This window comes from Martes martes (genome assembly GCF_963455335.1).
Source record: "Martes martes genome assembly, chromosome: 16".
Classification (NCBI taxonomy): domain Eukaryota; kingdom Metazoa; phylum Chordata; class Mammalia; order Carnivora; family Mustelidae; genus Martes; species Martes martes.
Window position 1 is genome coordinate 19,223,090 of NC_137904.1, and position 26,826 is coordinate 19,249,915.

A 26,826-nucleotide genomic window follows, 5' to 3' on the forward strand; every position below is an offset into this window, starting at 1 on the left:
TTCCTCTGTGCACAAAACAAGATGACGGATGGGCCAGACACACATCACACAGGCGGTCAGGAGCAGGAGGAGACTGGAGGGAGGAGGCCTTGTCCAGAGAAGGAGAGTGCTCACAGGGTGTCTTGGCTAGGGGACAGGCAGGGCGGTGGCCAGATCGGGACATGGGGACAGATGGCTGGTCTGGTGGGCAGGTGGCTGGTGGGGCAGCAGGGCTGTGACAGTCAGAGTCGTGGATGGCACTCCCAAACTGCTGGGAAAGGGCCTTCTCCAAGACAGAATCGGGGCTTCCCTGGAGGAGAGAAGGAGGGAGAGGATGACCAAACATGGCATAAGGAAGGGAAGGAGAACGTGTGCCCGCGGCTGCAGCCCCCTGAAAGGGCTTGGGACATGAGGGGCCAAAGATAAGGATGCCAGACATCAGGCAGCGTGAGCAACTGGGCATAAACACCGATGTGGTGAACAAAGCGGGGTGAAGGTGAGTGTCAGAATTCCCACTGTCTCTTCTGCTTTTTCACAGATCGGGTTTATACAAAGTGGGTGGAACTCTGGCCCCAACTTGGCTCCAGCAGTGACTCAGGCCCCTCAGCGGGGAGGGGGCTGGGAAGGCAAATGGCTCTCTAGTAACTTTACCAGCAGGGGGTCAGGCCTTGGTGGGGACAAACTGGAACCAGGCCCAACTCTGCTGAAAACCACGCACTCCCGCAGCGGAGGAGCCTCCCTCGGGTCATCCCACACAATGTTGAGGGACTAGGACATCTCTGAACATGCAGGGAGGACACGTTTCAGGCCAGAGCCCTGGCTGAAGATACAAGGAGGGAAAGGCTACCAAGAACAAGTAGACAAGGGGACAAATGGAAGAATCCCCTGTCCGAGGGAGGAAGGTGAGATCTGGGGCAACCCTTCCCACCCGCACCGGAGGCTGTCTGCTGTCTTCCTCCACCCAGACCCAGGCCCCATCCCAGAGGCTTCAGGGAGGAGACGAGCGGTCCTCCCCAGCTCAGGATCCCTTGGGTTAGTAGACCACGAGTACTCTGATCTTAACGTGGACACACCTCCCCTCGTGGTCACAGCAGGACAAACACTTGACCCACCTTTGACAAGCGAAGGACTCCTCTTTCACATTAGTGACCCTGTTTCAAGAAAAACCCAAACAAGAGTTTTAAATAACTAGACAACATAATCCCCACCAACTGAAGCTTCTGTGCGCTCAGCTCGAAGCTCTCTGGTGAGCTAAGAAAGGGGACATGAGGCCCCAGGAGCCAAGAGTTCCCAACTCACACCTGCATGTGCCTGAGGGTGTGACGCTAACACAGGAGGTGTGGCAGAGCTGGCCAGCACCCCTAGGCCATGTACCATGCATGGTACATGCCTGTACCATGTGGGGACTGCGGCATCACCGCCAGATCTGACCAGAACTTTCCTTCTCCCAGTGGGCTGTATGAGCCACCCCTTCCTCTGGCCCCCAGGAAAGACAGCTGGCTTTGGGAGGGGGTTGGAAGGTGGGATGCGGGAGGCTCCCCCCAAATCCCTCACCACCCCCCCACCCCTACCCTCATGCCCCTAAGCCTTACCGCACTAGAGCTGGCGTGGCTGAGCTTATCAAAGCGGAATTTCAGGTTTGACCTTGGGGAGTTTCTGCTTTTGGGATCTAGGAAAAAGAGAAGTTTCCATGAAAGGTGGGCAGAAGGAGAACGTGTTCCCACGGCTTCAGGCCCCTGAAAGGGCTTGGGACATGAGGGGCCAAAGACAAGGGTGCCAGACATCAGGCAGCATGAGCAACTAGGCATAAACACCGGTTTATGCAGAGGTCACTAGGGCTGTTTGGGGGGGTGCAAGCGGGGGGCCTCCTCTGTCCCCTAGGCACTCCAGCTGACCTGTGGCATTTTATCAGAGCCAACTCTCAAATCTTTAGAAATTTTTAGAAACGTGAGCTGTTTGGTAAACCCAGGCATTTTTTTAAATTAAATTACGGAAACTTACAATTCAATAAATGATATTCATCAAAGATAGTAAATACCCAAAAGTCCTCACTCCCTAATTATTGCACTAATTTTTACTGTTATCAGCTGTCATTGGGTCACTTCTGTCCGTGGCATGTGTCTGGCAGCACAATGCGGGCCAGCGCTCAGCCGTGGTCGAGCCCTCCCAGCATGGAAAGCAGTGGACACTCCAAAATCAGGGTTTGACCTACTGTTTCATTGTCCAGGCTTCAAATAATGAAGAAAATGTTTAAAAAAAATACTGATGAGATTTGAAAATGCATCGTGTCTGCACCCATTACATTAGGACCAGCACAAACATGGGAGTCAGTTCTCATCTGGCCCTCAAGAATCAGGATGTGATTCAGCAAAGAAGTGGCTGGCTTACATTCCTGACAAAACAGCAATCGTCAGTCGTGTCAGAACTACACCTGGCTGGAGACGCCTGGATGGCTCAGTTGGTTAAGCAACTGCCTTCGGTTCAGGTCAGGATTTTAGGGTCCTGGGATTGAGCCCCACATCAGGTTTCCTGTTCAGCGGGAAGCCTGCTTCTCCCTCTCCCTCTGCCTGCTGCCTCCCCTGCTTATGCTTGCTCTCTCTCTCTTGCTCTCTCAAATAAAGAAATAAAATCTTAAAAAAAAAAAAAAAATTACACCTTGTTGGTCCTCTGCAACTTTCAGTCATCCACACATAAAGAGGTTAGACAAAAGAGCAATCGGAGTGCTTGGTGAGAATCATTTGGCAATATGAGATTTAGAATAAAGAAGTCTAATGCATCGTTATCTGTATCAGTACACAAGTGTGTGTGCACATGACCGTGTGTGCCATGGGAGAGCTGGGTGTGGAACATGACCAGCACAGCCGGGGCAGGGAGACAACTCGGCTTTCTGGCTTTCCTCTGCCTGGGGGAGTTTACAGGTCAGTACACTGCAGCCAGAGGCCATTGGCTTCCTCCTGGTGCTTCGGATGAGGGGCTCTAGCCAGCACTGTGAGTACCTCTCAGTCAGACCTGCCAATCCCCTCTCAGGAACCCGGGCACCCAGATGTGACACAACCGATGATCAGGGATCAGAGACCACAGATGCTGGACATCAGGCCTTCCCAGGGGATCCCCTCCTCCGCTTGGCCCCATCCCTCCCCAGATGCAGCCAAGCAGCTTACAACAGGTTCCCAGAGGTCTGCAAACTGACCCCAGTCCTGCGGGTCCCCAGCACGGCCTCCATGAGGCTGGCAGCAGGAGGCCAGGGGTTCAGTACTGCACGGGGGAAGGGGACGACAGCAGCCCGTGTGTGGTGCAGGAAACCCAGGAGGGGGTCGCCAGGCCCCTTCAAGGTCCCCTTGTGCCCCGGGTGACCTTCAGCAAGTGGCAGACCCTCTTGAAACCTCCCATTACTCGGAACCTTATTCGATTTGGTATTTATTTAATATCAAGTAGGAGCCAGGCTTGGTTACAGATTTTTTCATTCATTCCTTCAATATTTAATTACACCTTATTAAAAATGACAGCATTTATATTAGGAGTTTGGGTATTTGGGGGTTTTACAGACGGGGAGGAGACTGAGGCTCAGAGAGGTGAGCCTGTCCTTGCCCCAGCCAGGACTGGAAACCAACCCTGCGGCAGCCCAGCACAGGGGCCATGTGACAGGAAGCCCAGGAATGGGCTCTCTCTGTGCTTCTATCATCAGACTCCAGTTTCTCAGCCTCAGCGGATGGATGTTTCAGGCCAGAAAATCCTTTCTTATGGGGGGCTGCTCCATCCTTTGTTGGATGTTTAGCGGCATTCCTGACCTCTACCCATCAGGTGCAGGGCACTCTCCTCCCACGATCATGAAAAGCACAAACATCTCCAGATGCTGTCAAATGCGCCCTGGGGAACAGGATGCCCCAGGTTGAGCGCTATTAACTACACTATTGTTTTATTCCTGCCATTTAACCTAACCAACATTTAGGTTAACAGTTCTAAGTCTCTGGGACGCCTGGGTGGCTCAGTTGGTTGAGCGGCTGCCTTCGGCTCGGGTCATGATCCCAGTCTCCTGGGATCGAGTCCCACATCCGGCTCCTTGCTCGGTGGGAGGCCTGCTTCTCCCTCTGCCTCTGCCTGCCACTCTTTCTACCTGTGCTCTCTTTCTCTCTCTCTGACAAATAAATAAATAAAATCTTTAAAAAAAAAAAAAATCCTTCTTTAAAAAAAAAAAAAACAGTTCTAAGTCTCTGATGACTGTGAGTTCATCTAATCTTCACACAACCAACCACAATGAGGTAGGAACTATTCTGCTCCCTCCATCCTTTGCTTAGGGAAACTGAGGCACAGAAAGGCTCAGTAACCTGCCTGGTGTCACCAGTAAGTCACATATCAAGGATTTGGATCCAAACCCCACAGTCCTGCACCTGCCCCCATGCGACGGTGCCCTCCTTGAGGGCTGGACAAGGCTCTGATTTCTGGGTGATGGTGCCCTATCATACCTATCATGCACGTCCCCTCGAGTGCCAATCCCCCCCCCAGAGCTGTTGCCTCGTACTCTGCCTGACCACAGGGATCCCAGAAGCCCCAAGGGCCCAGATTCTGTGCTCTCCCTGAATCCCCACTACTGAGTGGAAGATTTTACCTCCTTGATATCTCTTGCATCTACATCCTTCTCCGTTGCTCCAGACAGCCCCAACCCACAGCCCAGCCACCCTCACTGCCCACCGTGACTCCTCACTGATCTCCCTCCCTGCATCCACTACCCACCCACCCCGTCTACCCAGCCAGCTGCGGCCACCTAGTCCAGATGGCACTTCTCTACGTAAGACCCTCCAGTGGCTTCTCTCACCAGCAGGACAACACCCAACTCCTTGCCAGGGTCTCCATGGCGGCCCCAGCCCAGCATCCTATCTGCCATCTCCTCTCATACCTGTCTCCTCTGCGAACTGCAGCCCAAGGGACCACTCACGTTTCCCTCCAGCTGCAAAACTCACCCCACTTTGTACCCTTGCACTTGTCATGGCCATCACTGAGGCCCAGGCACCCAGCATCCAGGATGGGGTGCAGCCAAAGAGCCTCCACTTTCAAATCCCAACTCCTCTACCCAGTCACTGAGCTTCCAGAGCCTCGGTTTCCCCATGAGTAAGGAGATGATAAGAACACTCCGCAAACAGACGGAATGAGCTAGCAGAGCTCAAGGGCCTAACACTTGGGAGCTGGAGCGGAAACCGGGTGGTGTGGTGTGGCTGGAGCTCACGCCCACGGTCACAACACAGGCCCCGCCCCTCTGGCCCCAGGGCACACAGCCCCAGACCCCACTGACCTGTAGGACTCCGACTCATGATGATGGGGGTGGCTGCGGCCCCCAGGCTGGGGTTCTCGCTGCTCGGGGACGGGCTGTAGACAAACACCTCCTGCTTGAAGGGCGAGGTGGTGGACGGCTGGCTGCTCTGGGGAGAGAGGCTGGGTGAGTGAAGCCAGCTCCAGCCTCAGCGGCCCCACAGGGTGGCCTGTGCCATGGCAGGCCTGACACCGACACTGCCTCCCACATTTTGCATGGCCCTGCTCTGTCTTTCTGCTGCCCCCAGAAGTGCCCCCGATCCTCTCCTCTCTGGCCAGGAACCCCACTGCAAGGACCCCACTCAGTGTGGCCCCTGGCCCTCTGCTGCTATTCCTGTGTCACTCCCAGGGAGAAGAGACAGCTGACTGGCCCATCTCTTTCTTGTTTCCATACTTCTCCTTCCCAGCCTCCCCCCACCCCCATCCCCAGAGCCTGGATGGGGTTCTACCCACAGCAGCTAGTTGAATGCATAGAGCCGGAGTCTGGCTGGGGCCAGGGTGCCTCTCCCTGCTCCCCAGGGTTGGAGGGAGCCACACCTACCCCGCTGTCACACTCCTCCATGGCCTCCCCCTCCCCCGCCGTGCTGCTGAAGCTGCTGGTGCTGGAGGATGAGCGGGAGATGTTGGCTCGGCCATTCTCCTTCAACTTTATGAAGGGCCTGTGGGAACGGGAGCAGGACAGGCCTGGTCACTCACCGAGCCCACCCCCCAGATAGGGCAGACCTGGCAGTGACTCCCCCTCCCCCGTGGCCCCTGCCTGCTGGCTTTTGAGTTTCACAGAGTTCTCAAGGCAAAAAGGCTGGCTCTAGCGGAGAGGAGAGCACATTCCAGGGCTCCAGGGGGCTCCAGCCGATCCTGCCCCCACCCTCGGCCCTGCCCCCACCCTCGCTTTCTTACTTCTCCTTGTTGGGGCAGATTTCCGGAGAGCTGGGGTTGGATGAAGCCTCAGACTTCATCTCCTGAGAAGAGTGTGCACCATCTGGGGTCTTGGGGTTGCTGGATGCACTGTCACTGAGGAAAGAGGAATAAAGAGGGGTGAGGTCGCGGGGCCAGCCCCTAAGCCCCCATCCCACCCCCAGGCCCGAGACAGGCCCAAGCAGCTCTCAGTGCCACAGGGCCGGTGGGGGTCACAGCATCCCCTGCCAGAGCACAGCCACCAGGACCTCCATTCCCCCAAGGCCCACTCAAGCCGCAGCGGACAGCAGGGATCCCTGCTCCCTCGGTGGCTACCGCAGGCTCCTAGGCGAGTCAAGAGTGATCGAGCAAGAGTCCTGGCTGGATGCCGCCAAGCCCATATCCACTCCCCACCGACGCTGGCCATCCCACCTGGCAGGGCTCGAAGTCAAGAGCGGGAGGGCCTATGACACACACTCCCACAGCAGGGGAATAACCCAACACGCATGTGCTCTGTGGCGGGGCAGGCAGGGTCGCCACGCATGACGCCCTTTATACAACCACAGGACGTGCTCCCCTGGATCTGTGTGACAAGGTGGCTGGGAAGGGCATCTTGGCCAACAGGCTACTCTTGGCCAAGGGCTCAAGGGATTCCCTCTCCTGGAGTTCAACAAAGACCAGGTACTGCTGCCCACCATCTGTCCTGTGCCCCCTGCTGGGGAAAAGGTGGCCTTGTCCTCAACGCAATTTTTATAGCTTTACTGAGATACGATCCACATAGAATTCACCCAATTAACAGTGTCTAATTCAATGGTTTTCAGTCTACTCACAGAGTTGTACAACCATCATCACTATCTCATTTTGGAACATTTTAGACTCCCTTAAAGAAACTCCAGACCCATACATAACCATTCTCTGTCCACCCCTCCCCCAGCACCTAGAAACTACAGATCAGCTTTCCGTCTCTCTGGATTTGCTGGTTCTGGACAGGTAAAACGGATGGGATCACATGACCTGCTCTGGTCTTTTCTGACTGGCTTCTTTCACTCAGCACACTCTTTTCAAGGTTCATCTAAGTTGTAGGCATATAACAGTACTTTACTGCTTTTTATTGCAAAAAAAAAATCCCATTTTCCAGAAACACCACATTTTATTTATCCCTTCACTGAGCCATGGACATCTGGATCCTTTCCACTTTGGACTATTATGAGTAATGCTGCTAGAAACATCTGTGTGCTAGTTTTCATGCCGACATACGTATCCTTTCTCTCGGGCATAGACCAGGAATGGAACTGCTGGGTCATGTGGTAACTCCACGTTTAACTCTCCAAAGAGTTGCCAGGCTGTTTTCCAAAGCAGGTGCATTAGTTTCCGCTCCTACCAGCAAACCCCAAGGATGTGAATTTCTCCACATCCTTGCTGACACTTGTCATTACGTGTCTTTTTGATGACAACCATCTCAGAGGCATGAGCGCCTCAGTGCACTTTTAATGAGGCTGCTAATGACCTCCTAATTGTCCCCCCAAGCAGGGGTTTGGGCCCTGGTGTAGGGCTTCTCTGCACGTCTGACACGGTGGACCCTCCCTCCTGGAATTCTTCTTCTCCAGGCTTTCTTCTCGTCTTCCTTCCCTTTCTCCCCTTGTCCTGAGATACTGGTGTTCCCCAGGCATTCTACACACTCCCTTGGGGGGTCGTATTCGTTGATCCGTCTTTAAACATCACCTGTGCCCCAGTGACTCCCTTCTGCAGTCAAGGCCTCACTCCTAAGCTCAAGGCCTGCTGTCTGACCACTCAGAATTCTGCACTTCTCTTCTGGGTAGGCCATAAGGACTCTCACAAGTACAGGTCCCAAATAGAGTTCTTCATCCCCCTCCATGAACCTGCCCTTCACCCTGCATGCCTGAGCTCAGGGGCTGATGCCACCACCATCCAGGGCAGCAACCTGGAAGTCAACCGGGTGTGGGGCTTCTGTAGTTCTTGCCTGAGCAAAGACCCCAGCATGTAGCAAGCACTCGAACGCAGCTTGCTGAATTAAACAACAAATGGGCTCACCGTTAAAGGACGAGAAAGACAATTAGCAAGAACAGGTTAAGGATGGTGCAATATGAAAGCTGCTTTTAACAAAAGGGAAGACATTCTAGAAACCCTAAGGTAAGTTCAGGGAACTGTCTGGCAGAATCGCGGAAGGCTTCGATAAGAGCGAGCATCTGAGTGAGCATTGGGAAAGGAGGTAAAGAAAAGAAAAGAATCCAAGCAATGTTTCTAGTTTGGGTCCAGACACGACAGACAGTTCTGGAAAGTCCCGAACAAAGCCTGGCCAAATCTGTCTCAGGGGGTGGAGCAGAGGGAGTGACCTAACGCAGGGGCCAAGGCTAGAAGGCTGCCATCTACCAGAGTTGCACAAAGCCCTCTCCAAGGCTGGGCATCTGGCAGCAGTGGCAGGACCCACAAACACATGCTGGACAGTTACCATCGTGTCCGGCCATCGCCTTGGCCTTCAGAGCCTGTGTGCAGCCGGGGGAAGAGCCCTGACCGCCGCTTGATGGGGCTCCGTGACTGGTTCTTCGCCGCTGCTGCTGCTGCTGCCGCCGCCGGAGGCTGTCAATGAAACCACAGAAATGAGTGCCCACAGCCCACCTCAGACTCCGACTCCTTCCTCTCACCCCCTTTTCTGGTCTACAAACAGCTCCTGCAACCACCGAGCCTACAGGAGATCCCAGAAAATAGGGAAGCCGCTTGGGAGGCTAGGATCTACGCAACAGAGGCTGAGACCCCAAGACTCCTGCCACGGCAGCCTGTTCCCCTATGTTCTTAAGCCAAAGCTCGTGGCCCCACGTAATAATCACCAAAGACCAGAATTCTTGGAGGAACAGGGGTCAAGGTCACCATAAAGAGCCCAGCATACCGAGGTCAGGGTGTTTCAGGGGTCAAAGACTGAGAACCACATGGCTGAGGGGGCCCTGGGAGAGACCTGGTCCAACCTCTCACTTTACCGCTGAGGAAGCTGAGGAGCCTAAGGATGAGGGGATTGGGCAAAGGTCACAGAGCAAATTGATGGCAGGAAAGGGACGAGAACTCAGGACTCTGACTCTCCATCCATTCCTCACAAATAAGTGGGTCCAAGCCAGGCATCTCTATAACAAGATGGAACGAGAGCAGCAAAGCCAGGTCCACAGGCCGAAGGAACCTGCCGAGAACCCGCCAAGAACGTGGCTCTGTGTCAGCACATGCGGGGGCGATGAGTATGGGACTGGGGAAGGGGAGACTGCAGTCATTCTTCAGAGCCCACCAGGCCTCTAATGCAGGCCCCAATCTCCTCATCCACAGAACAGGGATAACTGTCCCGCACTGCTCCTTTCATAGACCTTCTCGGTGGAACAAGATAACCGCTATGAAAATATCTGGTAAGTTCAATGAATTACGTAAGATCACTTAGAACACTAATCCTGAGTATCAAGGTGGGTGTATTCTATTTGAAAAGAAAAGAAAACCCTTGTCTATATAAATCCAAAGTCACTTTTTTTTTTAATAAATGGACCAACTATGTGGTTCCTTCACCTCGCCAGTTGCTTGTGCAAGGAGACCAGGCCCAAACCCACAGCCACACCAGGCTCCGGCCTTGGGAACTGCACACACAGTGATTAACAGCAAAGACTTTGGGACAGGGAGACATGGATTCAAATCCCAGCCCTTCAGCTTAGCTAAGGGCCCCAGGGCAGGTTACTAAGCCTCTCCGGGCCTCCTTTCCTCAAGTCTGAAATGGAGAATACATCAGTTCCTACCTCAAATAGCTGTTACAAGGATCAGATGAGAGAATGTCCGTGAATTACTTCGCTTAGTCCCTAGTGCACAGCAAGGCGGGGTGGCTACTGTGATCATTAATAACAAAGTGAGGACACCCCTCCTGAGTTCCAAGACACGGGGCAGAGAAATGTGCCCCAGAATCACTCTAAGGGGTGGGCCCCAAAAAGGAGGCCCAGGTGTCAAGGGAACTCCCAGAACAGGACAATGGGCGGGCTTCTAGTCTGGGCCAGCCCCAGCAGTGCCTGGGATGGAGACTGCGAATCACAGTCAGGGCCTAGGGTCACCCCCAAAGAGCCTCGATCTCCCCAGTCCCTGCTCTGGACTCCCGGCCCAAGCCTGGGTGAACAGACCCTCTTTCGCAGGCCCAGGGCAGGGGTGGGGGGCCAGAAGAGGCACCCTCCCTGGGAACCATGTGCTGCCCCAGGGCCCGAGGCACTCACCGAGAAGGTAGTCTTGGTGACCTCCGTGCTGTTGTGTGAGATGCCCCCACTGAGGCTGCCAGGGATGCCCCCGCTGTGCTGCTTTTTCTGGCTGCTCACCATGGTCTCCATGGAGTGGCTGCGCACACGGATGGCCCTCTGCAGGGAGAAGCGACAGGGACCCGATCGCTGGTGCTCAGCCCACCAGATGCCCCTGTCCTCCCAGGGGGTCTGCAGACACAGCCCTCGGCTTGGGCACGCTTGGGCACACTCAGGCCACACAGGGCCCTGTGCCCACTTAGGGCCACCAAAGAGCAAACGGCACGTTGGCAAACAGTGACACATCCAGGAGCGAACACCAGGATGGTCGGGACTTGCTGGTCCGTGTGCACAGATAAGAACAGCTACAGTCAAGAATGCTTTGAGCCTACAGAAGGGACAGGCCTGGGAGGTGATGACCGTACCCCCAGACCACTCTGCAGGTCTCTGCTGTTCTGAAACCAGACCCAAGAGCGGTGACCAAAGTGAGGACAGCTAGTTAACATAGAGCGAACCCTCCCACAGGCCCTGGGCTTTAGAGAACTGCCCTAATTTAGGAACACATCCGGTTTCCCTGACTGGATGCTCCTGAAGACAGAGGTCAGGCCTGACTTTCTCTGACTCCTCTCCTGTGACTCCCCTGGTCCCAACACAAGGATAGACACATGGGCAGCACGTGGAAAAGAAGAGCAGCCACGTTTATTGGGGACTTATGATCGCCAGGCTCTCTGCGAAGAGCTCGAGATATAAGCTCACCACTAGCCCATGGTGTGGATCCCCTCCATCTCACAGCTAAGGCTCAGAGAAGCCAAGGGACCTGACCAGGGGCTCCCAGCTAGTAGGAGGTAGAACAGAGGGCGGACACATGTCAAGATACACAAATGGAGGTATGAGTTGCTCACGTAAAATGGCCATCCCCACAATATTCCTCAGTGGCAGAGCTGATGTCTCATCCAATTTCACCTCTTCCTCAGTGGAACAAGGGGTTAAATCAATCAGTCTAAGGTGGTTGCCAAATCTCTCCCCTTGCTAGTGGGGCCTGAGGGGATGGTGGCTGGGAGCTCGAGGACAGCCAAAAGAGAGGTGACATTCTGCACCAGAACTGCAGTAGCCACCCTGGGGTGTGGGGATCAAGCCCATGGGATGAAGGCAACAAGCCAAGATGGCAGAGTGGGGAAGGGAAAGAATCCGGATGCCGAGGACCCCACAGAGCCATGAGTCACCCCAAGCCTCCTCGTTAAGTGGACTCGTGGATTTTTCTTACTGTGGGAGCCGGCTGAGGTCCTCAAGAATGCAGCTTCAGAAAACCAGCCCAGAAGGATAACGGTATGGATGCGGGAAGCCAATTCAGGAAGAAGGGCCATCTGCAAACACGGCCGCCCTGGAGACTTGCTACTTTTGCAAATGAGGCACAGAGCCCCCCAGCCTCCTACCCCTGATGTTATCCAGCCCCTCCTGGGTGAGTCAAAGACACTTGAGGGACATCATGGCTCTCCCTTTCTAAACCACAGAAGAGAATTGCCTAGCAACAGTTTCCAGCCCATACATTCTATTCATTCCATCACCCAGAGTCAACATTAAGTCGCACACACCCTTTGAAAAACTGAGAGCAGGACCGGTTGTGGCACCACACTAAGGTGCGCCGGGATAAACAGCAAGTTCCAAAACAACATAAAACAAAAAACAAAACAAAAAAACAGCAAGGTTCCTTAAGTGAGTCAGTTCTCCATAAACCTCAGTCCCGTGACATTCTGCTGGGGCCCTTGTGGGTGCCGCCACCATCAACGATATCGTGTGTGTTCTGACACATTCCTCACGGTCTCTTTCCAAGAAAGACCGGATGTTGTGTGCTAAGATCTGGCCTACAGAGCTTCACAGACGTGGACTTACTGAATCCCCGCACCTCTTAGAGGCAGAGAGGACAGGTACTCACAGAAAGGTCCCGAAAGGCCAACAAATGATCACCCAAGGTCACACTGCATGATTGAAACTGGGACCTAAACCCAGGCCCCTGGGATCTAGATGAAAGGGTCCCTGGTATCCCAAAAAGGGGTCGAGATTGAACACCAAATTAAACTGGTTGATGGAGGATTAGAAATCAAGGGCTCCTAGCCTCTCCTCCAAAAAAAGTCTCCAGGGCTGATGTTAGGAAGGATGTTTTCTCCTCAAATGAACTTGGTGCTGCTGTCCGAGTCAGCAAGGAGTCTGAGGAGACAATGGGCTGGCAGAGAATCCCGGGGCTGGGCACGGTGGCCATCTGCTGCTTGAAGCTAACAGAAAGAGGGTTGCATCCTGGTCTTCACAACACCATATATGAACCTCTCTGGCCTCCTTGTCTATACAATGTGGTGACAGTCCTGCGTGAGGACGCCGGGAGATCATGCGTGCCAGATGCCTGGTGTACAAGCCGCCCGCTGGGGGCCAGCTCTCCACCCCCCACTCTGAGGGATGGAGCTGAGAGACACAACGGCTAACTCAAAACCTTGACATGAAGCCTGAGTTGGACAAAATCACCCAGTGATATGGTCTGAAGTATTTTACGTCTCAATGTGACGTTGAGCTGGAAACACTAGCCTTCTCAAACCAGGCAGAAAAGTCAGGGAAAGGGCCAAGAAGAGAAAGGATGGACTCCCCTCCGCTTGCATCTTCCCAAGGCCGGGCTGCTCATTACGTTCAAAACTGCCTTTTCCCATGGTAGAGAGCCTGACCTTTGGAAAGGTCTTCTGTGCACCGAGCTGAAGTCTTACCAGTTCTAGGGCCTGGAGTCTTAGGCCAGTCTGTTTTGTATCTCACCCAACTATCCCTCAACTGAGGACACCACTGTCCCCAGAGTCTGCTCTCCTCCCAGCTGACCACCTCTGGTTCCAGTGTCCCTCCTCAGTCCAGATGGTTTTCCAACCCTCAGCTCAGCCCACGGCTTACCTCTGAACAGGCTCTCCTTTGGAGGGGGAGGGGCAAGAAAACAGACATGGTGTCACTTTCTCTTTATCATTGCATGTCAGCAGGGATGTGAGATACTAGTTAGGATTATGCAGGGAACAAGTCTCTTCTGGGCCCCACACAGGCCTTGCTTCTTATGGGTTTGTGCTTCCTTATGCTTCCAGATGGGTTTGGGGAGTTGTTTCAATTCCACAAATTTAATGCACACGGAGCACAGACATGAGCACTAAGGAGGGGGGGGTGACAGGATGCCTATCTGTATCAGGCAAGCAACAGAGAGAGGGCTGCTTAGGGAGAAAGATGCCAACTGCTTGCCTCCTGAGATCACACCTAGTTGGGAGGCACCCTGAGGGACCTTGAGGACTGGAACGGGGTCTTTATTAGCAGGGCAAATAAAGAATGGAGGTTGACAGGACAGGGCAATGTTCCCTCACATCTGCACAGACCAGAGCTCCGACCCATGAGCCACCCAGGCTGCCCCAGCTGGCAGGTACTTTGCAGCCTGGTGCTCCTCTCCTGCCACTGGGGGTTGGAGCACGCTGGCGCCTTAACTGCCACTACCCGCCCCAGAGTTCTGGGAGAAATGCATCTGCAGTGGACCCTGTTTGCATGGTCCCCATTCTGCCCCTGGGCCTTTTCCTCCCTGGTCCTCCATTCCCCCTTCTGCACGACGACATTAATGGGGGACTGGGCTAGCTCCCCATTTCTCAAAATGTGGCTCACATGTGTTTTGCCTACAGATCATGTAGGAGCGCTACTTTTTCTTTTCATTACAGACCAATAAAAATTGCATCAACAGCTAGCAGTGGTAGAGAATGGCATTTGAGAACAACAGTCTAGAGATCAATACTTTTCAAAGGTGAATAACATAGAGCTCTTTTATAAAGGAAAATATTTCTGCAAGACCAAGAATCCATCCACAGACACCCCCTACCCCCCCCCAACAGTGGTCCCACCGACTGCATTTGCAAGATACTTATGCCACACAAATTCTTTTAATTGTGAGTTTCACTGCAAAAGTTTGGTCTCTATAATTGGAAATATGTATATTTTTAGATTGCCATCTAAGTGAAAATGCAAAATTTTTAAGTGTTGGTAGAACTGGCAGATTCCTGAGACTATCTCGAAGCACTCAGTTTGAGAAGCAGGTCTGGACATCCATAAACCAACTGTTCCATTTCTCATGGAAGAAAAGCTTAAATGACAGCCAGCAGAATCGAAGTGAGAAGGGAGGACTAGCCTGCATGGTGGGAGGTACTGGGCAGCACGATCTAGGGCAGCGATCGGTCTGCTTCCTGGAAGAGGGAAGAATCATCCCAAGAGGCCAGGGAACGGATGGCTGAGACTGCTTTTAGCCCTGGGAATTCCCAGTTGTTTCCACAGGAGATGAGACCTTTGACCAAAAGGAGACAGAAACACAATTTTTCCTTCTGGAATTATTTTGTGCACTTGTTCCAAGAGGGATCCTATGGAGGTGTGGGTAAGGAACTCCATGAGGAATGAAGAAATACCAAAATGAGTGGTTTCCTGAGCTGGTTCAGACCATAGACCTGGCCACAGGCACAGCATGGGAATCAAAAAACCCCAGGGCCCCCGGGTTCCATGCTGCTGTGCTGGCTGGCCTCTAGCTTCGGCCTCCACAGCCTGGGAGACGAGACGGTCATGGTGGAAAGGACAGGGCAAAAGAGCCCATGTTCCCAACTTGGGCAAGCTCATCTTAATGATCAGAGCCCTGAAGGCTTACTCTGTGTGACTGCTGGTGATAGCCCCTCCCTCACGCCACAAGAGCTACCTCAGGGACAGGCGCGGAAGCAGAAGGCACAAGTCGAGCTATCTTCAGCCCAAGTGGAAGGATTAAGGGCTGAAAAAGAAAAGGCTCTGGACTATTGGATCAAAGACAAGTAACGATAAAGTCTTGAAGCCTCTCCCCTCTAAGAGACCCCTTCAGCTGGAGCCACTGGAGTCAAGGGCAGATCAACGGCTTCTCCTCCAGAGGCAGGGGACCAGACAAAAGGCCTCAGGCTGCCCTCCTTCAAGACCCCAGCTCGCGTGTAGCTGCTGGGCCATTTTCTCCATGGGCACCACGGGCAGTGTCCAGAGCCCGCAGGCTTTTCTAGTTTATAAAAACCTTTGAAACTTGAAAAAAAAATCATGGTGAACTTCCAAATACAGAAAGAAACTTGCAAAACTGAAAGCAACACACGCTACTTTAAAACCTGCAAACTATGCCACATGATGGCAGCTGAAGCCATATATAAATTCCAGCTACTGTGGGACGTGGGAGCATTGTGATATTCTGGAGGGGTGGAGCATACACGGGTGTTCCCATTTACTGGGCCTCACTCCCCACCCCACCACCACTGGACTAGCTGACCTGGTGCCTTCTTTCTTCCCCAGCCCCTCCCCTCCCTCACACCCCTTTCCTCTTGATCTCCACTTTCTCCTATTTTGCCCTGGCTGCCACTGTCCATGAGGCCTGAAACAGATGCCCCAGGAATGTCCCACCAGCCTGGACAGGCAGCTCAGCTCCCACCCTCCTACCCCCGCCCCCGGAGAAATGTCAGCAGCTGCCCCAACGGGGGGCCAACGGAGCCGTGCCCTGCTCTCTGCAAGTCCAGCTGGGCTGCCAGGGACAGACCCCAGACTTGCCCAGGCATGGGTGGAATCTTAATGGACCTGAGAACCAGGGGCAGGACAGTGGAGAAGATGGGCTCTGCAATCCAGCAGACTCGGATTCAAATTACTTTGTCTCTTTGAGCCTGCATTTCCTCATGTGTAAAATGACATGCATGACTCCTAAAACAGGAATGAATTAGTATCCCCATCAGAACGGCCTTCCTCACAGGGCACAGGAGGCACTGTGAGGACTCACATGGGACGGTGCGTGTCCAGCACCCACCGGAGCCAACACCAGCCACTGACGCTCTCACCGAGCATCCACTGTGTCCCAAGCAATGCACACTCTCCCAGTCAGCAGGTCTTATTTCGGGGATCTCCTGTGGCCACCCCAGAGATCCAATCTATCACTCCCGTGTTGTAGAGGAGAGCGCCATCGCTCAGAGACGCAGATCACACCAAGCTGGGATTCTAACACAGGCACACATTGTCCCTTTACCAGTCACTCTGCAGTGGGCAGTCCAGCAGAATGCTAACCTAAGAACCAGAAAACCGGAGCTTGTTCCTCTACCTCTAAGTAACTGTAAGGTATTGAGCAGTCCTGCCACCTCCCTCGGCCGGTTCCCACTGTGTGTGTGTGGGAATGACGAGATCTGCCACGCTGAGAGCACAGGAGAACAGCTGGCTATCAGGGCTGTGTGGACCACAGAGCACTCAGTAAGCGTGGGACGATACACCCTCTGTACCTCACGCTGGCTCAGGGGCTGGCCGAGCTCTACTTGAATACCTCCAGGAACTGGAAGCTTACTGCTTCTCTTAGCAGCTTGTTACGTTACGATTGGAAGTTCTTCCTTTTGCAAAGTCCGAAGGGAGTTATTGCCTGTAACTCCATCGCACGGGCCCTGGCCAGGTCCTCCAACACCCTGCCACCTGGAAAAACTCATGGCAATACCACACACTGGCTGCTAAAGACCCCGAAGACTGTGTCCTTGCTCAGGTCCTCCTGCCCTGGCTCCTCATCCTGACACAGAAGACGACGCTGAAGGCAGTAATGTGCCTGGTTTGTACTGGCTACTCTCCCACTGCTAACTCTCTCCCTGTCCCTGCTTCTCAGACTCCCTGGGCCCAGAGGTCATGATCCACATCAAGGAAGGATGGAGAGGACGCTGAAGACACAGCTGCCTGCTCTGACCGCTCCTACTTCCTGAGGTCCCACCCTCTGCCAACACTGCAATGCTGGCATGCGGGCTCTAGGGACAGGACCCCATGGACCTTGGGCACCTTCCCTTGTGCATTCCCCCACCCCCACCATGCAACGTGCCAGCCACTCTCGTGCCCATACCTTGAAAGACTCCAGGAATCCCCCATGGCCCCCATTCTCAAACTTGTCCTCTTCTGGGCCCAGTCCCAGCATAGCCTGCGTGTGGCTATGAAGCTCATCGTGGAGGTTGTCCAGCAGGGCGGCCCTTGTCCGGTCCTAAAAGGAAAGAGGGTGGGGATTACGGGGTGGGCATGGAGGAGGAGAGAGGTGCGCCCTCTCCTGGGGGCTCCCGACACCTAGCCACCAGCATCTGGGGGACAATGTGGACCGAGGGCTCCATGCTCACAAACACTGCAGTTATCAGGAAAACTCTGTGGCTGGCCTCTGATCTCTCCCCTACCCCCTTTCCATGGGCCACCCCACAGCTCTACCCTGCTGACTCCCAGCTCAGATCTCTGCCTCAAGCTCCACAACCTGGTGTACCCAACTGCCTTCACTGCTCCTCTCCATCCAGGTGCTGGGCCAGGGCCATGCGTTCGACCTCCAGGGGGCACCATTCACACATGCCAGCAGCAGCCCCTGTGGGCACCTCCAGATCAGCAGATCCTCACAGACCTTGTCTCCCAAAGGCCCCCAGGTTAGTGAAGAGCCCCAGCAAAAGACCCAAGAGCCACCCCACCATTCCACTTCGCCCTACCCTAGACACAGGATCCTGACCCCAAACCATTTCTTCCTGCAGCCCGTGTGAGCAAGCTGCCCTCATCTGTCCTGGGTTCCTTTTATTTTCCCCTTTCTTTTTTTTTAAATTTTATTTATTTACTTGACACAAAGAGAGACACAGCGAGAGAGGGAACACACACAGGGGCAGAGGGAGAGGGAGAAACAGGGAGCTGAGCATGGAGCCTGATGCTGGGCTCGATCCCAGGACCCTGGGATCATGACCTGAGCCCAAGGCAGACACTTAAGGACTGGGCCACCCAGACACCCCTGTCCTGGGATCCTATAACAGCTTCTAACCTGCCACCCTTCCTGCCCTCCTCCCTAGCGAGCTGCTCTTCTCATTGCCGCCAGAGTAATCTAACACACAAAGCAAACCATCACTCTAAGTACTTTATGAGCACCTCATCACTTCTCAAGTTCAAAGCCCTTCCTGACCTGACCCAAACAACACCTCCACTGAGTCTCCACCCCAACACAAGTCCTCCTCTCAGGCCCTCTCATGCCCTCTGGGGCTCCCTCAAAAGTCATGCTCTGATCTGCCTGGCCTTTGCCTATTGCTGCTTCCCATGCCTGGAATAGCCCTCCCCAAGCTTTCCTCCTGGCAAAAGGCTCGTCAGAGATCCAGATCCAGCAGCTCAAGGGCCACCTCCTCCAAGAAGCCCTCTCTGAACACATACCAGTTCTTCAGGGGCAGAAGCAGTCACAGCCCCTGTGCTGGCCTCCATCATGGCCCAGTGCCGACACGTACCATAACCAGTCTCTTAAGTAATGGCCCCTTCCCACCAGCCCAAGCGCTCTGGAAGGCAGAAACCGTGCCTCACTTACCCCGGTATCACAGGGAACAGAACAGAGCCTGGCACACAGCAGGTGCTCAATAAATGACTGGTGAATGGTTGGCTAGACCTAAGGTTTGGGTGGAGTTTCCACAAGAAGAAAGAGTTCCTATATCAACACAGGGCTGAAGGCTTAGAGGGGTGGGCAAAGACAGTGATCCTCACCTCAAGCACCCCCAAGAACAGACCCCCAGGAGAGGCTGGCTAACAAGCAGCCAGGAAGGCAGGAGGAAGACGACCAGAAACAGCGCTCTCACCTCCAGCTTCGCAAACTTGTCTGACTTGCAGCAAGCGTTCTCTGCATTGGTGAGCTTGGTGAGCAGAAACTCCCTGAACTCCGGGCCCTGGAACAGACAAGAAGCTCTGCAACTCCACCAGCCCCAGGTGTGGCTGAAAGGGCTTTCAGCCACAGGAACAGGTATGCAGAACAGGGGTTCTGGGAAGACTCCCTAAAGGATCCCCTTCTGACATGTGGTCATCTTCTAGCCCAGACCAGGACCATCTGCTAAGATGCTGACTGGTGGAAACCAGGTGTCCCGGTCCCGGGAAATCAATCTCCCACACATTGTTTCCATGACTGGAGGCCAGTCTTCCTGAGGCTTTTCTCCCATAAAGGCAACCCTGGAGTCAAATACCCTGACAAGGGGTGTTGTGCTAGGCCAGACTGGCAGCACAAGGAGAGGCGAGAGAGACCCCCCAAGGGAGGAGATTCCCCCAAGCTTGCCAAAGGGGCCTCCAGCCCAGATTTAGGCCCCACTCCAGCCACTGCCACTCAGATCCTGAAACCTGGAGTCTTGGAGAAGAGAAGAGTGGAGAGGGGAAGTTCTTACCTTCTGGAAAACAGGAGGGCTAGGCAGAGGGGGGCCAAAGGCAGGCACATCTTCCCGGGCCGTGACTGAGACCTGAAACAGAGTCTTGGTGTGGGCGAGGAGGGAGGAGATCCAGCCTGAGGATGATAACGCTTCCCGAGCCCTGGCCCTAGGGACGCCCACAGCTCACAGCACATGTCCTCCCCACCCCAGAATTCAAATACAAGCTCCCGTGAGCGCTCACCAGCAGGGTCAAGCAGCTGCTGCTACAAGCAGGCCCAAGCTGCACAAAGCCATCCACACGCTCTCGTCTGCCTTTCTAGAGGCCGGCAGTGAGCCTGGGCCCCAGCTTCTACTGCAGTACAAGTGCCCAGGAGACCCTATCTGGGTACCTCATCTGGATATTAATCCCACAGAGAAGGCGAAGTGAGAACTGTTGACCCTGTTTCACTGATGAGGAAATAGAGGCCCAGAAACTGGGGCCATCTAGATTTTCCGACCCTGCCATGGGGTTCGTTTCCCACAACACTGACTCCTGAATCTGGCCATACAGCAGAATCACTGCAAGTGGTTGAAAAATAAATACCGACTGCATGGGCTCCACCCCAAACCTCCTGAATCACAAGCTCTGGGACAGAGCCAGGAATGTGCAACAGTTACGTGCTCCTCGGAGCCTCGGCGTGATAGGTGAACTAGTGCTCTGGCGCCCTGACCCGACATGCGGGGTCAGACGGTCCAGGCGAGGCTTGAACTAACAGAGTGCCAGGGCCCAGGCTGGCAGCTGTGGGTTGGGGGGACATCAAGGCACTCTGCACAGGGCGCCCCAGGCTCTGGGCGTGCTGTACCCTTCTGGCAAGCCCAGGGAGGTGGGAACTCACAGAGCAAGAGCACCCAGGTACTCTGTGTCGGGGGCTCCCAGGCTCAAGACAGGCCCTGCACGCCAGCGGCTCTCCCTGCGTGGAAGTGCCCTGGTTTCACCTGTTCTCAGCCCACAGGGCCACAGGCCTCTCTGGAGGCTCTGCCCACTCTCCTTCCCAGACAGCCACTGATGTGAGCCTGGCCCTGGCACGCTGCCAGCCTCCCTGGCCTGTGAAGTAGGGCAGATGCAGGGATTCTGCCAGACCGGGCGAGCAGGCAGCTCGGAGCCCGGCCAAGGGAAGGACCTGCCAGGCTCTGGAAGGAAACAGTGGGAGAGAGCTGGTCAGTACAGCTTTCCCTCCCCAAGCTCAAGGCTGTCTGCATGCCTGGAATTAAGAAATAGCGTGTGTTCAGCTGACAGGATTTCAGGCTGGTTCCTGCTGCCAAACACAGTCCCCCAGCACCACCCACTGTGCACAGGAATCTGGAGAGGGGTGGTGGGAAGGCACCTGGGAAGAGGTCAGAGGTCAGGCCTCTGCCTTCTTACCACCCCAGTGCCCCCACTCCGGCTCATGCTAGAGCGGTCTGTCCTGGCTGGGTAAGGAGCTTTAGCCATCCATTGGCCGAATCTCCCAGCCAGATAAGCCCACCACAGAAAAGCAGGGGACAGGACCCTTCCTGGTGATAGACATGCATCATCTATCCCCACAGGGTTCCCTCTCCTGACACCTTTCCAGCACAGTGCCTGGTCTTTGCTGTTCTTTTTTTTTTTTTTTTTTTTAAGATTTTATTTATTTATTAGACAGAGTCAGTGAGAGAGGGAACACAAGCTAGGGGGGAATGGGAGAGGAAGAAGCAGGCTTCCTGCTGAGCAGGGAGCCCAATGAGGGGCTCGATCCCAGGGTACTGGGATTATGACCTAAACCAAAGACAGACGCTTAGCTTAATGACTGAGCGACCCATGCGCCCTGCTGTTCCCTTCTCTTGAGGACAGGTGGGTTGCTGGGCGGAACCAGAAGCTGCCAGAACACAACCCCACCTTCCGTTTTCTAAAGTCCATAGGCATCTCCCAGCAGGGGGCAGGGCAGGGCTGAGGAGAGAGGATGGAAAGCAGAAGGTGGCTTGGGCCATGAGGACAAGGATACACCAGGGAGGTGGGGCGCCTCCCAGGACTGCAAACCTGAGATGCCACAGCAGTATGGCCTGGCAGCCTTCACGATCTGTGTCGGGGTGCTCAAGCACCAGATCAGCAGGGAGGGGAAGAACATACCCAGACAGGCCCCCTCCCCAGTGGTGTGCTTTGCATAGGGTTCCAGAGACCTCTGTAGGATTTCAGAATCAGGGCCAGTGCGAACTCAGACCGGAAGAGAGGGAGTCTGAATGATGGCTCAGCTTCCAATAGGGCAGAGTAGGGACAAAATTCATGTCTGAAAAATCATGCGATGTCAACTTTTATGTACACCGGAGTTTGGGAGCCAAGTTCCCACCTGCTCCGACGGCTCAGGGATGCAGACCACAGGTAGGCCTGGACAGCGACTCTGGCTCCACCACTTCCGGGCTCTGTGGCCTTGGGCCTTAAGCAACTTAAGCTCTCAGCCTCAATTTCCTTCCTGTAAAAAAGGGCTAACAAGAGACCCTGCCTGACCAGGGGCTTGGGAAGATTCTAGAAGACTGTGATCTAAGAATCCAGCACAGTGCCTGGTACAGAGCAAATACCTGGGGAGGGGTAACCTGCTACCTGGTGCTTTTGTTCTGTTTTTTGTTTTGTTTTGTTTTACTTTCCCTACTGGTCTGCACCTAATAAAGGACACCTCAAATACTACAGAGTTCCCCTAAAACACTTCCTAACCTCCCTCCCTCTCTCTCTCTCTCACTCTCTCACCCCTCCCTCTTCCTCAGCACCCCCGCCCTGGCCCCACTTCCCTTCCTGCAGTATGTCAGGGCTGGAAGGAACTCAAAGACTGTCTAGTCCAACTTCCTCATTTCACACAAATGGAAGCTGAGGTCCAGAGAGGGAAGGAACTGGCCCAAGGTCACAGAGCAGTCAGAAGCAGGGCCAGGACCAGAACCCCCAGCTCCTGAGCCTCTCAGTGTGGGGGCCCTTCCTGAACATTCCTACCCCTGTCCTTCTCTCCCTTTCCTCTTCTTTCCTCCCCCGTGGACGGCTCCCTGGGGCTATCTCAGCCTCTTCTGCCATAGCCCCTAAGTCTGCAGAGGTCAGCAAACGTCCCATTTTACCCTGGACCCTCTGAGGAATCTCACCGGGTCCTCCCCAGTCTTCTCATCACCTGGGGTGCTGCTGGGAGTGTGACTGGACAGAGCTTTGGGGAGTGCCTAGGAAGGCTGGTCTCCCTCCCTGCGCTCTGCACCCTGGCCCCCCCATTCACAGGTCTTGCCTTTCCGGCCCAGATATTTCCCCCGCAGGTGGACCACACAGTCCTGCAGCTTGGGACAGTTGGGCTCTTCCTGTGGGTCCTACTTCTCTGTGATCGCCACCATCTCTGAGGACAATGCTTTTCCCTGGACCATGGGCTGGGGTTGGGAGGACGTGGTAAAGACTTCCAGCATCAAAGCTGGAGGTGAGGCGCTGCTTTTTTTGGATCGCTGTATTTTCCCAGTCCACTAAGCTCTTGGGAAAGCCGAGAAGCCAGTTAGCTGAGTTCCATTTCCTAGTGGGAGCTAAAAACGAATACTAAGCATCCACAAGAGGCCCCGTTCTGCCAGCAGGGGCCCAGCAGACAAGCCACACATGGACCCATGACTGGGGCTGGGAGCCTTCCCACCACACCACTTGACCTTGAGGCCCCTCCTCCGTGGCCCTCTGCCTCTACTGGCTGTGGAAAGAGCCACTTGGCTGTCTGAGTGGCCCAGTGGCTGAACCCCACCTCAACGGTCCCCTCTCCCTCCCGGAAGGCCAGTTCTATACATCACTTCCACATCCCCCATCCCTAGCCAGGCCCACAGGAGGCACCAACTGAATACACTTGCTTCCATCAACAAACTGGGGAGCTGTCTGACATGAATCCCCATTTTGGTCTAGGAAGTTGATCCTTCAAGGAAATGCCCGAACCACAACTTTTCTGACTTTTTGGCTGAAACTGCTCAGTGACAGAGGAGCAGGAACGCGAACAGGGGGATGTGAAAGAATTAGTTTCCCTCATAGGAGAGAGTGTGGGGTTCTATTTGTAGTCTCATATTGAGTTTTAAAGTTGATGTGAATTATACACTTAAAATATGTGGGTTTCTACTGATGTAACAATTACACAACATCATTTTTCTTTTCCAACATCTTTGAGAGAAAGAGAGAGAGAGAGAGACGGGGCAGAAGGAAAGAATCTCCAGCAGACTCCCACTGAGTGCAGAGCCCAACACAGGGCTTGATCCCATGACCCTGAGATCATGACCTGGGCTAAAACCAAGCAAAGTGGATACTTCGTGAAGGTGGCCATGAAGCACTAGGGACTCGTGAGCTCAAGAGATGACACAGTTATTACACTTTCAGGTTTCCCAATTTCCCCTTAGTAATGACACGCTCATTTCCCTGTTAGAACAGTGGTTCCTAGCACTTTGGGGAACAGGGAGTCCTCTGAGTATTTGAGCTTTGGTCTCTCTCCCCCTAAAACATAAAGCAGCACCTAAACTCAACATTCTTTGCATAAACAACATTTTGCATATAACCACAACGGGTTCAAAGACTGACACCCACTTTAAAGACCCTGCCTCAGTCTATCTCCCTTGGATCCCACACCCCCAACACCACTGAGATGGAGAGCAACTGTTGCCCAAGAGGTCAGAACTGCTTCTCATGGAGAAGAGAAGGGCAGGGCTGGTGGTACAGTCACCAGGAACGGGCAGGGTGAGGACTGCTGGGGCTTACCTGCATTAGGGAGGATACTAAGCCATTCTGGAAGATCACTTGTTGATCTGGAGGCTCAGACTCAGCCACCTGCAACCCCACCTCTCTGGAGTCTTCAAATTAAGATCAATCATTTCTTCCAGAACAGCTAAACCAGAAGGACCCACCCCATGGCCAGGGTCTACCAGGCCCCCTACTTGCCACCATTCTCACCATAAACATTTCTCCTTTTACATTCTTTCTCTTTGTTACCACCCTTCTTCCTCTCCCTTTCCTGCTGGTCCCTCCACCCCCAACTTTCTCTTTTTTTCTCTCCTCTGGCTCTGCCTTAGTCCAGCCAATGGCATCACCAGATTCCAAACAGAGGCACCAGAGGCTTCTCAACCCTTGAGTGAGATGCTGTTGAACCCAGAGGCAGCCAGATGGATGAGATGACCTCAGAAGGTGACTTCCACCAAGAGTCCAGCTCCCAAATCCCAGAAACCTGGGATTTCTAGAAAACTAATCACACCAAGGCTAGGAGTATCATTTTGGAGAATGGCCTGAGGAGCCATGGAGAACTAGTGGTCCTCAACATTACTAAATCCAGAAGGTATGGTGAAGTTCCTGAGCCCCCCAGTTCCTCCAATGAGCATTCTTCTCACCTTGTAGGACGGGGTCTCTGTGCCCGGGTTCTCAGCCTGCACGACAATGTAGGCATGTAAGAAGTTGGAGGCAATCATATCTGGGACAAACGGTGTGTTTTCTTCTTGGAAGATGATGGCCACAATGTCATTCCCAATGTGCCTCTTTCTCTGGAGCTAAGCAAAAAGTGGTCCGTTGTTATAAGCCAGCTAGAAACAACCTGAAAACAGATGAGATCTAGACAGGAAAGTCCTCATTATTCTATCTTTATACAGAAACCCTGTAACTCTGAGACCTAGCTCTCCAGGGGAGTTTTTTCCCCCCAATCTTCAGAAGCCACCAAAAAGAAAAAATGGGGAAGACTAGATAGGTAGCGGCTAGCGAGCATGTTACTGAACTCTACAGGAGCCAGGGTCCTGACACAGGACTCAGGGAGAATGGTTAAAAGATGAGGAATGGACTTTGCCCTGGCAGAGCCTGTAATCGGTCTGGAAGGGACAGAAACACAGATGAAGCCACCTGAGAACAGTAACAAAGGCATCAGCCAGCACATGCTACGTCAGCTGCCCCACACAAAACATCTGGCACTCTGGGGGCAGAGAGGAAGGCAAAATCAGAGGCCTGGCGCTAACCTGAGAAGGCTTCCTGGAAGAGGAGATGGGGTGGGTGGGCAGTGCTTGAAGGAAATGTGGATATGCAGGGATTAGTGAGCAGAGCATTCTATACCAGAGGGAGGGAGAGCCACGCTTATAGAAAGAGGTCAACCTGGCTTGGCAGGGGTCACGGGAGAGAAATCCATGCCTGATTCAAACTGGGCCAGGTCCTTGCACAGGCGCATTCAATCACCGAGCAGCTACTGTGCGTCAGGAACCATGCCGTGCTGTTCGCATGTGTGACTTCAAATACTGGGGCCACGGAGTCCTGGTTAGGTGCCTACCTATGCGTTTGTTCCTCGATTAAGTGCCTCAGGCATGCAGCCTCTACGTTTCATGTTGACTTTCATATTTACGGAGCACTGCTGTAGACTGAGCCCCAGGTTGGGCACTTTTACATGAATTGTCTCACTTATCTCTGTTATCCCACCCACCTCCTCCTATTTCTTTTTTTTTTTTTTAAGATTTTATTTATTTATTTGACAGACAGAAATCACAAGTAGGCACAGAGGGAGGCAGAGAGAGAGCGGGAAGCAGGCTCCCTGCCGAGCAGAGAGCCCGATGCGGGGCTCGATCCCAGGACCCTGAGATCACGACCCGAGCTGAAGGCAGCTCGGTCTCAACCCACTGAGACACCCAGGCGCCCCCACCTCCTCCCATTTCTTGGAAGCAGAAAATTAATATTTATTCAGCCCTTGCAGAAAGCCAAGCTCTGTGTACTTCCCACTGAATATACGGGAGACTGAAAGAGGCAGGGGCAGGGGGCGAGGAGGCCATGAGGGAACAGAGACAAAGGTGAAACGTGGAGAGAAAAACCTACTTTGGATTCAAAAGGAATCCTGCTCCCATTTGTTTCTGGAACATTCTGTGGTTATTTTAGAGCCAAATCACAGTCTCATTTGCCAATTTCCTTTTTCCCTACGAAGCCAGGCACTATGTTTACAGTATTACATCTGTGCTCCCTCCTTAGTTCCCTGCTCAGAGAGGAATGGGTCAGAGTCTGGGGAAGAGCCTACCTTCCTTTCTGAGTTTCCTAGAGACTGAAAAGGCACAAAGAGTGGGAAGGGGCAGATGGTGCAGCAGCCAGGCCTCAGCTGCTGATTTCAGGGCTCCCCAAGAAACGAGCTGGGCCACCTTGGGGACATGCCGCTCTCCAAAGCAGCAAATGAGAGGGAGGGCAGGACAATGCTGGATGCAGAGGTCTCATCCAGGTTCCC

At 53.8% G+C, this 26,826-nt stretch overlaps 1 protein-coding gene across 1 annotated transcript in view; it reads right to left on the reverse strand.

The window, feature by feature from the left end:
- Window positions 1-221: 221 nt before the first annotated feature.
- Window positions 222-26,826, reverse strand: part of RAP1GAP2 (RAP1 GTPase activating protein 2) — a gene marked incomplete at both ends in the record, with an annotated part of 215,472 nt that continues 188,867 nt past the window's right edge. Inside the window, 12 exon segments of the mRNA XM_080827395.1 lie at window positions 222-262; window positions 265-289; window positions 1,572-1,648; window positions 5,267-5,393; window positions 5,825-5,942; window positions 6,181-6,294; window positions 8,648-8,775; window positions 10,422-10,559; window positions 17,338-17,472; window positions 19,067-19,153; window positions 19,640-19,711; window positions 24,977-25,132. Of these exon segments, the coding sequence (XP_080683521.1) occupies window positions 222-262; window positions 265-289; window positions 1,572-1,648; window positions 5,267-5,393; window positions 5,825-5,942; window positions 6,181-6,294; window positions 8,648-8,775; window positions 10,422-10,559; window positions 17,338-17,472; window positions 19,067-19,153; window positions 19,640-19,711; window positions 24,977-25,132 (1,218 nt within the window).